General features: G+C 30.5%; 2 protein-coding genes across 2 annotated transcripts; both read left to right on the top strand.

Annotated features, from left to right (window-relative positions):
* Nucleotides 1-7,939: 7,939 nt before the first annotated feature.
* Nucleotides 7,940-8,783, top strand: LOC149892243 (centrosomal protein of 19 kDa-like). The gene has a single exon (XM_090079554.1). The coding sequence runs from the start codon at nucleotides 8,199-8,201 to the stop codon at nucleotides 8,712-8,714; it is 516 nt and encodes a 171-aa protein (XP_089935680.1). The 5' UTR covers nucleotides 7,940-8,198; the 3' UTR covers nucleotides 8,715-8,783.
* A 319-nt stretch (nucleotides 8,784-9,102) lies between these two features.
* On the top strand, nucleotides 9,103-12,718 carry LOC145182116 (putative ATP-dependent RNA helicase DHX35). Its single transcript, XM_080057392.2, has 2 exons — nucleotides 9,103-11,251; nucleotides 11,485-12,718. Exon 1 carries the CDS (start codon nucleotides 9,124-9,126, stop codon nucleotides 11,227-11,229), a length of 2,106 nt encoding a protein of 701 aa, XP_079913518.2. The 5' UTR covers nucleotides 9,103-9,123; the 3' UTR covers nucleotides 11,230-11,251; nucleotides 11,485-12,718.
* The last annotated feature ends 2,151 nt before the right edge of the window (nucleotides 12,719-14,869 follow it).

Genomic DNA, 14,869 nt, shown 5'->3' with positions numbered 1-14,869 from the left:
TAAATTATACAAATTGTTTAAATACACTTTGGGCTTTTTCCTGAAATTTTACAATTTTTTTTTTCTTTAATTATCTTGTAAATACACAATTCTAATGTCATATTTTGCACCCATAAAGTGCTTTGTGTCGATTGTTAAACTCAGAAAAACTATGTACGGTGCTTTTTTTCAGTACGTTAATGAACTTTTCATCACTAGAGGAACAGTCGCTTTTTAATTTCCTTAACGCATTTGCTACATTGCCTTCGTATTCATAATCGGTCGCCTTTCCTCCATAAGTTCCGAAGCATTCATTAGCCCAAAACTCAGCCCAACCTTCGTTAAAAGCGTATCCTTCATTTGATTTTGTTCCACATGTATGTGTTCGTAAGTACCAGAATCGTGTTGCATCCCAAGCAAAATGCACTAAATCACCGTCTAATGAATGTCGTACCGTATGCGCTAGCTCGTGCTTTGCTGTCTCCAAATCAACCGAGTTGATTGGATAGTTATTAGGTATTCTTACAACATCAGTTGTAGAGTATGGCGTTCCACCATCGAGAATGACACCTGTTCTAACATGAAGTCGTTTATACGGTACGTTAACTTTAGCTCGTGATCTGAAATCCGCCATCGCCTTATAAAACATAACGTATGCCTTACAGTTAATGCTTTGAAACGTCAGGGTACCGAAGTCAATAACGCTTTGGTAGCTGCGTTCTTTTGAGTTTCCGTCTTTGTTGATGCCAAATACAATACCTTCGACTTCCATTTCTCCATAAGTACCTACATACTCGTATTCAACCCGGATGTATGGGTCAGGTTTATCAGACAAACCATCTCTCCCTTTTCCTGTCATCGAAAAGCATCCATTTGCGTCGGCTCTGGACGTTGCCATAGTATCATCGAGGATCAGATCTTTATCTTTAAGATAAACTTTAACATTTGCCATGTTGTCATTGTAACACTTAACACATCCTTTTGCAGTCACCTGCCAGTCTTTAATTTCAAATAAAAATCCGTCTGCGGCAGCTGCAGTCAATGTTAAATAAATAAATAAAGTCTTTTTGAGATTGCTTAGCATCCTCCGAATGTAAAGATTGAAAAGAGAAAAATCTGTTTAACACGACACGAACACGCGCAAGTAAATACTTGATAATGAAAAAAAGTCTCTTCTTTAACTTTATATAAGAAAAAGAAAATTAGTTTAACCCCCTGTATTTAATTTTATTTGAATCTAATATAGCTAATAATGTTATTACGCAGCGTATATTTCAGGCTGATTTTTGTAATTAAAAGATATTTATGTAATTCAAAATTATAGAAAGGATATATTTCTTAAAAGATTCCAAGATAACGAAATAGACGAATGCGATAATGATAATTATGGAATTGTTATTGAGCTTCTATTTTAGGATGGTCTCCGTTGTTTTACATTTACTTCGCTGTTTACGCATTTCCTCTTAGTGCTTCGCTAAACAGTTTTAATTAAATTTATCAACTTTTCCTTTTCATTATATTCGATTAAGGCAAAAAAAAATCTTTTAATTTTATATAAACAGATTGCTGTGTCACACTATAAGCGAGTTTTTTATGCCATTGTTACCCCAGACACTTTTAGGTGTGCAAGGTAATAATAATGTTAAAACAGTTTTGAACGCACACAATTTTCTCCGAGAAATGGAGTGTAAAAGCAGATAAAGTTTAATTGCAAGGAAAAATTTTTTTGGTTTTTGTATTGCAAAAAAAAATTTGTACCACAAAATGGTCAAAAACACAATTACATAAAATAAGCTGCTATGTAAGCTTTGAGAGTTTTTTTTACATACTGTAAAATGCGCTTCATTTTCGTTTTTTTTACATACAGTAAAATGCCATTCTATTTTTATTCTTATTTGATCTTAACGTTTATTACGGCAGTGCCGTACACCAGTTCCAGATCTCGGAGATGGGAAAGGAAAATGGGGGTTATTTTTAATATAGGTCCATGTTCAAAATGATTTAGGCAGGTTTTAAAAAAAACAGATAAGTGTTCATCAAAATAAACGTGGTTAGATGCTAGAGCCTGTCTGAGCAGTTTATTAGAGATGGCGAAATTGACTGATACTCTCGCCCTTTTTTTTGTTTACGTCACTAAAGTGATCTCTTAATTAAATTATACTGACGTTTTGTAAAAATTTGATTTCTGTCAACAAAAAATTTGCTTGTTAACTGTTCAAAACTTTTCTTTTTCGTTTTGACGAAGAAAAAAAAGCAACATCATCCTAAAGTTAAAATTATCTTGTAAAATGTATGAATTCTTTGTAACTCGACTGTCGGCACAAAATTGATCCTTCATGAGTGCGTAATACGAGAGTGGGATGAGTTTCCACGAAATTAAGTTTCAATGACAAAGTTTAGAATGAAAACTTTTATAACTATTTTATTTAAATGAAAATTAAAGGCTGTAACTGATAATAAAAGAATCTTTTTTTATTATGCTAAATGAATACAAATAAAAACCACTGTAGAAAAACCGGCAGTTACATATTTTTAAAACATTTAAATTGTCGCATTTGTCTGATAGATAATCAAATAAAATATGTTTTGAATCAAGTTTTAAATGAAAAAAAATCTCTTTCTTTCAAAGTTATCTTGGAGTTTCTTTCGCAGTGGTCCTCAAGTGTTTCAAAATCTTTAAATTTCGAGGATAGAATCTCTAAAAATTGGCATTAGTTGAATACGTGGCCTTTTTCGTCGATTTCTCAATGACTTTTTTCCACAATTTTCCCAAAAATGAGGTTTTGACCCATTTACACCGAAGTTTTAATCAGGTGCCACCAAAACTCAATGGGATTTAAACCCGACTAAAATCAATTTTTATGACTGAGTTTTTTTTCTTTCTTTTTCATAAAAAAAGCAAAAATTCTATTGATGACACTGAATAGCAAGTGTTATTTCAGCATCTTTGTCTGTTAGAACTTCTCGATGAGGAGTGCTAAACAGATTTTAAGCGTCGAAGTGCCAAAAATATTTTGTATAGACCATTATTGACTATTATACTAAATTGATGATTTAGGAGCCAGCATTTAAATCCATGTCATCGCTTTATAAATCAAACCGTCAAAGTAGGAAAAAAAAAAACTTCCACTGCCCGATTGTTAATTGGTTTGATGTTAGATTGGTTTTCTGTCTTTTTGTGAAAATTTGGAATGTGATTTCTTCTCCAACTTCTATTGCAGTATTTTTCATCTGATGACTCGAGTGAAGTTCTCCAAAGAGCGTTTACACTGGACTAAACAAGATTGTGTTAAAGTCTTATGGAGTAATGAAAGTAAATATAATTTTATTTCTTCTGATGGTGTTATGCATGTAAATATAATTTTATTTCTTCTGTGTTATGCATGTAAATATAATTTTATTTCTTCTGATGGTGTTATGCATGTAAATATAATTTTATTTCTTCTGATGGTGTTATGCATGTAAATATAATTTTATTTCTTCTGATGGTGTTATGCATGTAAATATAATTTTATTTCTTCTGTGTTATGCATGTTTGACGACCAAAAAACAAAACAAAAAAAACATTTGATGAAAGATTTTTTTATGTATTTTAATGAAAGATTTTTTTATGTATATTTATGTAAAATAAATGATTTCCATCGATTGTCAGTATTTTTTTTTAACAAAAACTAGTAGCAAAACTGCTTTGTACCTTTTGCTTGATTTATTTACTTACACATTCTTTAATATCAGTTTTCCAAGTGAGTATTCGTTCAGGAAATGGGGTAAAGTTAAAATATAGGTAATAAAACGATATCCATTATCAAGAATGTCCTCAATCATCAAGGAATGACAAAAATTTCCTCAAATTATCAAGGAATGACAATAACTTTGTACCGTTAAATGACAACAACTTTGTACCGTTAAAAATAGAACGTTTTTTAAAATCCCGAAGAGAAAGGTTTTCAGAAAATAGTCATAATTCTTCAATTGTAATATAAAAAGTAAACTTCGTTTTTTAAATGGATTTTCAAGCTAAGTGCACTTAATTAAAAGTGGTTGATTGTTTTTGAATATAAAATTTACTTTTATAGATTATTTGGAGATAGCAACTTGTACGATTCTATCAACTAAACTCTGTTCAACTAAATGTGTAAAGTAATCGAGAAAAAAATCTAAAAATCAAGAGTTTTTTTAAACACGCGTTTTGCATATCCCTCCAGAAAAGCATTAAGAGTGGCTGGTGTAAGATTGACATTTTTGGTGAAAATTTTTTTTATTGTAAAAATTGTTTGTATTGTTAGTTTACATTTTTTTCCAAAATACGAGTCTTCATATTAAAGGTGTTTTAATAAAAAGTTCCAAAAGCCCTATGTGAATTGGCTATATGTTACGTAAGAAAGCCCATGTGACAGCAAAGTTTTGTGCAATACTGGGAATTCAAATGTATGTTTTAATATTGTTGATAGTTAAAAACGCTTTTATTGTTTCTGTTAATTAGACCAATATGCATGAATTTTTAGAACAACAGGAACATGATATTTTACAAAAGGATGTCAATGACAACCCAAAACACATTAACAATCAAAACTAAGTATGACACGAAGGGTTTAATAAATACAACTTATTAACCTGGTGGTTACTCATGCATGTAGCCTTGCTTTTACTGTGTCGTTTTACATTAAATAGTAATATCTAAGTGTGCTAATTACTTGCAAAAATGTCATGCTGCTATGCGTGAGTTTCTGTTTGGAAAATATTACTTCTGTAAACATTATTACTCCTTAAGGATGGGAAACTTTACCTTCAGGAAACGCTGTTTTACTGATTACTGAAACAATTTTGGATAATCCGTTAGTAAGAACTGATGATTAAAATAGTTGTGTTGTATCGAAATTGTTGTAAAAAAGTTGTTGTAAAAAGTTGTTGTAAAGAGTTGTGTTGTTCCTGCAAGGAAAAAGAAAATAAGTAAAAGAAAATTAAATGCGTTGAAAAAAAGATGCGCAGAAAAATACAATTCTAACAAAGGTGTTGATAAGGAGAAAAAGAAAGCACTTCAAGGGTGTAACTCATTAACTTGCAAAAGTAAATGTGTCAAAACTAAATGAAGGAAATTGCCAAACACTTTATGATAAGTACTATTCAATGAACATTCAAGATCAAAAGGTATGGTTGCAATCTTTAATCTTTAAAGATATTCCAAAACCTAGAAAAGATTGTCGTAACATTGTTAAGCGAAAGTCGTCTCTAAAGTATTACTTACGTATTAAAAAGAATAAACTAATAGTATGCAGAAAATTTTTCTTATAGACATTCTGTATTGGTAAGAAAAAATTTAGAAACTTGAGACAAAACAGTATTCATGGAACTCCAAAAGTAGATGGAAGAGGGAAGCGCAGTCCGAAGAACAAAAGAAAAATTCCCCAAATGAATGACGTAACTAAAAATTTAAATGAAATTCTATTGCTTCCTTCACATTATTATAGAAAACGTTTGGAGAAAGTAAAATTCCAGTTAAAGTAAATTCAAACTTGTGTTTAATGTACAAAAAAGTTTTAAAATATCAACAATTTAACGTTGTGTAACAACAAATGAAAAGCTATCAAAAATTATAATATTGGTAATCATAGCCCTAAAAAAGTTGTCTCCTCTGTGAAAAGGTGTCACGAACAACTGAAGTAATTTGTCAAAGAATATAAGCAAAACTTAAAAGAAAAATTCTTGAGTTCTGAAATTCATGCTACAACTCAGAATAATAAAAAATTCAAAATGAGATGGGGAATGACAAATAGATCTGTGCTAGCTTTAATTTACAAGTAGTACGCTTTTTTTTTTATTCACGAAAAGTTGCAGTTAACAATTTTACGGTGTATCAGTCTGGAACTGGAGATGAAAGCTGCTACATCTGAAATCAAATTCAAGGAAAGCGTGACACTAATGAAATATTAACTTGTTTGTTTGATCAGTTTATATCAATGGATAACACTAATAAGTATGAGATAATAGACTTATTTTGTGACAATTGCGCAGGGCAACTCAAAACTTGGATTTTGTTTTCAATGATTTTATATTTTTTGAAGCCAAAGCTACATCCATTAAATAAATATGCATACTCTTTTTAGTGAAGGGTCACACATATTTAACAGTTGATATCATCCATGCAATAATTCAAAAAAGTCTTAGTTAAGAACTCAGTTGTTTGGACTCTTTTAGAGTGGCAAACACTTTTAAAAAATGCTAGGAAATTTTAATTCTCACATAATGTTAAAGACCTACCTCGATTTCAAAACTTAGAAGATAATTCAAGATGAGTTGATGCCACAGAGAAATCCAACAACCAAAATGAATTCAATAAAAATAAACTTATTGAATGCAAAATTATGATGATGATTTGTGAACACCATTCCAACAAATTAATCAAAGGGCATTAAGATTCTCATATTGTCGGATTTCACCAGTAAAGGATATCAAAAATGTTTATAATGAACCTTTCAAAATGTCCACACGAAAGTATAATGATATGAAAAACATGTGTAAAAAATAAGTCATTTTACAGGAACTTTTTGAAGAATACAAAGTTTGAATTCAAACAACCATTGATAGTAGAGAGCTAGATACTAACCTGACTGAAATGATTCTTGATAATGATGTCATAAAGAAATGTAATAAAGAAGATGATAATGAAACATAAAGTGAGAATACTTGACGGGCAGAGAGAAAGAGAAAGAAGAATTATCATGACGTGTTTATTAAATGATAGTGTTGATAAAACTCTTGAATTAACAATTTTCGTGTTGTATTTTTGTATTATTTGGATGTGTTAAGTCTTGTTTGAAATATTGTTTAATCATCTTTTTACTACACCAATCAAAAAACTTGCAACCACGTGGCCATACATTTCCAACTATGTAAAAATGATTTATACCCTCATGATTTTTACTTTTTTTGAAAGGCGAAAGGCCCTAAGTAATATTTTCTCCAAACGATAACAGTATCTAAAGAAATTTTTTTGTTTATTATAATTTATGAAGGCAGGTTAATAATTTTTGGTGGAATTGATTTTCCATAAATCTTTTTTGAATAGAGATGCGCAGTTTTTAAGCTCTTCTAAAAAATTGTTTCTTCACTGGATACGATTGAATATTTTCACCTTGACCAAGCCAAACAATAAAAAGTCTCATTATAATCAGAGACTAGTTTTAAATCCCACTAAAAAAGAGACCATATTTTAAATCATCTTTTAAAGTTAGCAGTTCGGACTCTAAGAACTTGCTTGTTGTAGCCATTAGCTTCGTAAATTTAGAGCTAAAATTATCACGAATTTTGTAAGCCACGCTTTATAGTTGTATACTTATTTCTAAAGAATGTTCACATGTACTATTATTTATTGGAAAAATACCTAAATAAACAAACAAACAAAAAAACTTTTGATTAACGTAAAGAAAAAAAATACGGAACGATGCGTCATATATTAAAAAGCCAAAAATCATTGTTTACACTTATGGTTAATAACTTTTGTTTATGGTTATGTGCGGTTCAAATTTGACATGTCAGGGAGAACTGATTCCGAGCGGTTTTATTTTTGATAATTGAATTAGTAAAAGTTTCAAAACTGCATAAAAATATATATTTTAGATAAAATTAAGTTTTTGGGGGTCAAAATTACCTGACTAAATGCTATATTAAGTTATGTAAATGTGTGTGTGTGTGTGTGTGTGTGTGTGTGTGTGTGTGTGTGTGTGTGTGTGTGTGTGTGTGTGTGTGTGTGTGTGTGTGTGTGTGTGTGTGTGTGTGTGTGTGTGTGTGTGTGTGTGTGTGTGTGTGTGTGTGTGTGTGTGTGTGTGTGTGTGTGTGTGTACACACACATATGTAACGTTCAATTAATCGAAATTTTTAATATAAAAAAAACTAGGTTGTTAATACTTTTAAAATATAACTTTTAGACAATAATAGTCAGTGTTCAAGATGGCGAATATTAGTGATTTGTTGTATATTTTTGTGCTTTCAACATCAGATAAGCACTTTACACTGATGTTGAGACCTGTTTATATACCATTCTTAATCGGCGTAAAATTCTCTACCATAATCATAAAAATAGGGGAGGGGGGGAAGAAAGTTGAGCAGTGTCTAAATTATTTTTATATATATTTAAATACAATAGTTATTACTATATAGTTATTGTTTTTTTTTACTAAACTTTTTCAGATCATTAGTTCTGCTAATAAATAATTTACAAAATGGAAGATATTATACCTATGAAGTGTTGTGTGAAATATTCCCCTCCTACACTTGTTTTATTTTATAAAGTTAAATCTTCTGGAAAATTGCATCGACGTTCCATTCCAATACGATTAAATAACCTTGAAAATATAAACGAAGAAAAATTTTTAACTAATCTTTTCAAAGAATCACACCACTCAAAATACCTTAAAGAATTTAAATATGAGCAAATTGAAAGGCTTGTGAAAATGTTGATTACAAAAGTATCTGGTGTTCAAGTGAATCTAAATGAAGTGATACATAAGGAACAGGAGGACATAGCTATTGATATTGAAACAGAAAATTTAAACAAATTAGACGATGAAACTTTAGACAAAGTAAAAGGGAAAATGAATGAAATATTTAAAAAGAATCAGATTAAGCCTGGTGATAGCACATGGAAATATGATATTGAAGTTGACTTTGAGAATAATGACATAGCTGCAAAATCTCCTTGGGATGAAGATGAGTCTGAGTCTGATATGGAATTTTGAGTTTGATATAGAATTAAACTTTATCTTTATCATTACAAAAACAGTTTTTGAATTCATATAGTTATATATATGTCTATATATGTCTATATATATATATATATGTCTATATATATATATATATATATATATATATATATATATATATATATATATATATATATATATATATATATATATATAATTAAGATGTTAATTAAACAAAACTGAATGAGATATTCTTTTATTACACACACTTTTGTAGAGAAATTTTTAATAGGAAAGTTTAATGTAGTGTTGTTACATGAATCCATTTTACAGTTCACCTTTCATGGATTTATATAATTGTGAATTTCATTTCTGTTTCAATCTATGTGCTTTTAGTTTTAATTTTTTGAATTTTAAGATAATATTATTTATTGTTTAATTCCAGATGGCTAATAAAAATTTGTTTTGGAAACCAGGGTCTGAAAAGCCAGGCACTGATTTAAAAATTGAACGTCAATCAGAAGGTGAAGGAGCTGGTAGTTTTATGATTTACAATCCTAATATTTCCCTATCAATACAGCAACAAAGACAAAGACTCCCATCTTTTAAATATCGTAATGCTGTATTGTACTTACTGGAAAAGTATCAAACTGTAATAATATCTGCATCAACTGGCTCTGGGAAATCCACTCAAATTCCTCAATACTTGTATGAAGCTGGTTGGACAAATGAACATAAAATAATTGGTATAACTCAACCACGGCGTGTTGCAGTCACATCTGTTGCTAGTAGAGTAGCTGAAGAAATGGGAACTTACATAGGAAGAGAAGTAGGCTACTCTATTCGTTTTGAGGACTGCACAGATAAAGATTTAACAAAAATTAAATTTCTTACTGATGGTTATTTGGTGAGAGAAATGATGGCAGATCCACTGCTTTCTATGTACAGTGTTCTTATGCTAGATGAAGTTCATGAAAGAACACTGTACACTGATATTATTATTGGGCTGCTTAAAAAAATCTTGCGCAAACGCCCTGAGCTTCGCTTGATTATTTCCTCTGCTACATTAGATGCTGACCAGTACAAAAAATATTTCGATTTAAAAAAATATCAAAATAAAACTGAAGACACATCTATTGTATTGGAGATGGAAGGAAGAACATTTCCTGTTGATATATATTATCTTCAAGCTGCAGTGCCAAATTATGTGAAATCATCTGTAGACACTGTCATAAATATACATAAGACTTATGTAGATGGGGATATTTTAGTATTTCTTACTGGTCAAGATGAAGTAGAGAATGCTTTGCAGCTTATTCAAAATGAAATTAATTTATTGCCAAAAATCCTCCAAAATGTTTTATTGCTTCCACTATATGGAGGCTTACCCATGGCTGAACAGTTAAAGGTTTTTCAACGTACTCCTCCTAATTCCAGAAAAGTTGTTGTTTCAACTAATGTTGCTGAGGCATCTATTACTATTAATGGTATTGTTTATGTTGTAGACTGTGGGTTTGTTAAATTAAAGGCTTACAATGCTACATCAGGATTGGACTCTCTTGTGATAACACCTATATCAAAAGCATCAGCTAACCAGCGATCAGGACGGGCTGGTAGAGTTCGTGCTGGAAAAGCATTTCGTCTTTATCCAGAATCTGAGTTTAACAAGTTAGATTTGTTTACTGTTCCTGAGATCCAAAGAACCAATTTAGCCTATGTTGTCTTACAGTTAAAAAGTTTAGGAATAAGTAATATTTTAAGATTTAACTTTCTAAGTGCGCCACCATCTCAACTTATGATCAATGGTGTTGAGCTTCTATTTGCATTGGGTGCACTTAGCAAGGAAGGTAACTTAACAGAACCTTTAGGTATTCAGATGGCTGAGTTTCCTTTAAATCCAATGCTTTCAAAGATGCTTTTGTGTTCTGGAAATTTGAAGTGTTCTGAAGAGGCTGTAACATTAGCAGCTATGCTTCAAATTGAGAATGTTTTTGTTGCTGTGCCTAATATGAAAAATAAAGTGAGAAGAGCAAAATTAGGTTTTGCAGCTAAAGAAGGTGATCATCTAACTCTCATCAATATCTTTCGTGCTTTTGTTAAGTATGGTAAGAGTCTTGAGTGGTGTCATAAAAATTTTTTAAATTACAAATCTCTTGTTCGAGTGATAAAGGTGCGAAGTCAACTCATATCAATCCTGAAGCAGTACAATATTCCAATAATTTCATGTAACGAAGATGAAGAAGCAATACGAAAGTGTATTATTTCAGGATTTTTTGCAAATGTTGCTAAATATCATCCTTCTGGTGAATATAGAACAGTTCGTGACAATCGTCCTCTTTTTTTGCATCCAACATCAGTTCTTGCAAGTGTTACACCACCTCCAAAACTTCTGATATTTCATGAGGTCCTCTGCACTTCAAAAGACTATATGAGGGATGCCACTGTTATAAAACTTTCTTGGTTGTTAGAATTAGCAAGCTCTTATTATGATTATGATACAGATTTAGCTATTGAAAGAAAAAAACTTAAGCTTGATACATTTAAGTCTTAACATTGATTTAGTTTCATTACAGGTTCGTAACTGTTTACTGATAACCAACTATATATATTTTGTAAAATCTAATCTGACCAGAATTACAAAGATTTGAACTTGAAATTTATTTGATTTATGTGATAAACTGTGCTTTTGTATGTTTATAGTTTAATTGATTTCACTTTTGGTAATTTTGAATTAGTATTTTAAATAAGTTTTGTCAAAAAGATCAGATTTTATATTTTTTAGTTTTTTTTTTTTTTTTTTTTTAAGAGTCTATAAAGAAATGGAATGCTTTTTTTTGCAAATACCAAGTCATATAATAGCAAGTATTACCCAATGGCTAAGTCTTGATGATATCAAATCGGTTCGTCTTGTTTGTACCACGCTATACCGCATCAGTTTTTGCAAAGAAGTATTTCAAAGAGTTCATTTGCAGCCGCGTTGTATCAGCGAAAGGCTGATCGTTTTCACTGAAAAACTTCTTCGAGGAAAGTTTCTTCGTCTGTCTCTTCATAATTTAAACTCAACTGGTGCACTTTTGCTTTTAGAAAAACTTCCAAACATTACTGATTTAACAGTTGGAATGCAACATTTGTCCGTTGTTTGTTCAACGTGCAAATTGGTTCGCAGACTTGTATTAGTTGACGACAAACTCGTATTTAGCGCTGAGAAAACAGATGCTTTTGATGAACATTTTAGAAGTCTTCTGCTATTAGACTTTTTAGCAGAAATTGTTTTACATGGTTGCAATCAAGTATATTCGATCGAAGTTGTTGCTTTGGTTTTAAAGTATTCAAAAAATTTGTCCCATATCTCGTTGAATTTTCTTACCTTATCCTCCCCTAAAAATTCGAAACAATCCGTGCTTCAGTCGATACTGAATTCAAATAAAGTCCGTCATTGGAAATTTCAAAGCGTAATGTTTTTGTCAAACTCAAGCATTGTACTCCCATTAAATACTCTTACGTTTGAATGCATCGATACAATACTCTCACCATTGGATGAGCGACATGACCAAATAGAAAAAATTCTCCTGGACGGGATGATACCTTATGTTGCAAAATTCTGGAAAAAAAACAACTTTGTAAATCTGAAGTCGCTTGAAATTAGAAAAGCTTTTTTTTATCATTCGAAACTCCCCCTCTGCTCTAGTTTGAGATACCTTAAACTTGTCGATTGTCATGCGTCTCTAAAGTATATCATGCAACTCTCGCCTACTGTTGAGGAATCATTAAGATGTTTATCTGTGCAGGCATGTGATTCGTTCGATGATGGTGTTGTTTTAAAAATATTGTCAAAGTTTAAATTTTTAGAAGAACTCGAGTTAGTAAATATGAACAAATTGACTGTTACTTTATGTCTGGAAATCAAGCACAAAACTTTAAAGGTTTTGCATTTAAAAGGCTGCAAAAAAATATCACTTACAAATATTGAGTCTATTAAAAATATGTTAACCTATCGCGTTGAAGTTTCAAATCAATTTAGAATAAATTCGATTATCCTTTAGGTTTTTTTTTTTATTTACATACTGTTTACTTGATCCATTTAAGTATCCTTCAAAATCAATCCGTCAGCATGGAATCAGTTGAGTCTCGATAACTTTATAAATAATTGACAAATTTTAAAACTTCGTGTCAGTTGATAGAATTAAATAAAGCGTTAGTTGTGTAAATATATTTTTCTTACTCAAAAAAAAAAATGTCTATACTAATAGTAATTCAATTTTTGTTCGTCGAAATTAATCATGACTTAATATTTGTATGTTAAACATTTAGTTTAAAAAAATGAAGAAAGTTTTCACTAGTTTTATAGTAATATTTTGTTGGGTTGCCATTAGCAGTAATTACCTGCAACATGCGATTAATACTGAATTTACTAAATTCTGGGTGATTTCAGGACTCGTGTTGTCCCAGGTTTCTGAAAATCTCTTTTTGATGTCATCTTTACTTTTTGGAGGATTTTTTCGGATAACCTAGTTGATATAATTCCAAAGATGTTCAATCGGATTTAAATCAAGAGTCATTCCATTGATAAACTCGATGTTATCGACCCCAGACCTCCACCACCTACGTTTTAACGTAGATTTAAACTTTTAGTTTTCAGAGATTCTCACTTCTTTTGCACATTCGCTGCTGGCCATCTGAAGATATTGAATTTTGACTCATCTAACCATAGGATGCTTTTTTTAAAAAATTCTGGCTGGTCAATATGGTCACCTGCAAACTTCAACGATTTTTACTGATTATTCTTTTTGATGTACGGTTTCTTAAAAGCGTATTACGCTTTCAGGTAATACATTATCGAGCATGCTTTTTCAGTATTCTAAACGCACTGACTGCTATTCCATTTCATTTTCTATTTAGAGTTTTGGTAAAGTTGATAAGGAATCTATATATATATACCCAGCAAGCACACAACGTTGAAATAACGTTGATCGACGTTGATACATACATACAGGGTTGGACTGGCTTGAAAAACCGGCCCGGGAAAATTGGTCAAGGCAGCCCACTTCATTGTATGTTGCATAAATTTTATATATATATATATATATATATATATATATATATATATATATATATATATATATATATATATATATATACACATATGGCTATTTCCACGATGGAAATTTTGTGTTTAAAAATTTCTTTTTTCAAAAGATTTTTTTTCTTTAATTGTAGTTTAAACACCTTAAAATTATTGTTAAAATATATTTTGAGTAGAAAATATTTGAACCGAGTAGATAAATTTGATGAATGTTAGCAACTGTTTTTTCTTTTTATTATTAGAAAAAGTGAGTAAAATTTGAGGGCAAGTTATTGCAATATTTTAAACAAAACATATCCATATTTTTGTTTAGAAAGAATCTTTGACATTATATGTCTTGAGTGAAAACACCTTTAGTCTTTAAAAATAATTCAAGTGTTTTTTTATCACATACACATCTGTAAAAATTAGGTTGCGTCACTGAACTAAAAGCTAAAAAAGTTTAATTATCACAATAAAAATAGGCTTTAAGGCGAGATTTTTTTAGAAATTATATATTTTAATGTAAACTTTTCATCATTACTAAAAAAAAGTGGGTCAAAAAACATTATATTAACTTATAGTAGTAGTTTAAATGCTGTTGCGTCACTGAGCCCATCAACGTGATAATTAGCGTTTTATAAAATTATTGTTTATTATTATTTAAAGTATAAAAAAAAAAATTTAATCTTCTCTGCCTAAATATTGATAAAAATAAATATTTCTAAAACACTGCTGTTAGTTGGAGTCTAGAAATGATTGTTAAAGTCTAGCATGATTGACTGTAAACTTGACTGGCTCATCAAATTTCTTAATCTGTTCAAAATATGTTTCAATTTCGAAAATGACCTTTCGCAAGCAACTTGTGATGAGGATTATGTCAGCACAACTTTTTAAGCCAGAAACAAATTTGAATACGCAAGACTATGCAAGTTAAACTTCTGGAGGACAAAATAACAACAAAAAATACATTTTTTGCAAGATTTGCATTTATTTCTGTGGCTGTCATGTTTTCCACTTCTGGGATTGTAAAGACAGTTTCAGATTCTTCGGATTTACATTGTTACATGTTGTCCAAGACACAATGAGATACTTCCGTGTCAAATATCAAGTTATATTCATCTTCAAG

Source organism: Hydra viridissima, unplaced genomic scaffold (assembly GCF_058129835.1).
Source record: "Hydra viridissima isolate aposymbiotic clone 2 unplaced genomic scaffold, HvirCarnegie_v1 scaffold_2, whole genome shotgun sequence".
In the NCBI taxonomy this organism is placed as follows: domain Eukaryota; kingdom Metazoa; phylum Cnidaria; class Hydrozoa; order Anthoathecata; family Hydridae; genus Hydra; species Hydra viridissima.
This window is presented reverse-complemented; position numbering and strand designations above follow the sequence as displayed.

What these genes read in the sequence shown, in the direction of transcription:
- LOC145182116 (XM_080057392.2), top strand. Translation starts at nt 9,124, where the DNA reads ATGGCTAATAAAAATTTGTTTTGGAAACCAGGGTCTGAAAAGCCAGGC.
- LOC149892243 (XM_090079554.1), top strand. Translation starts at nt 8,199, where the DNA reads ATGGAAGATATTATACCTATGAAGTGTTGTGTGAAATATTCCCCTCCT.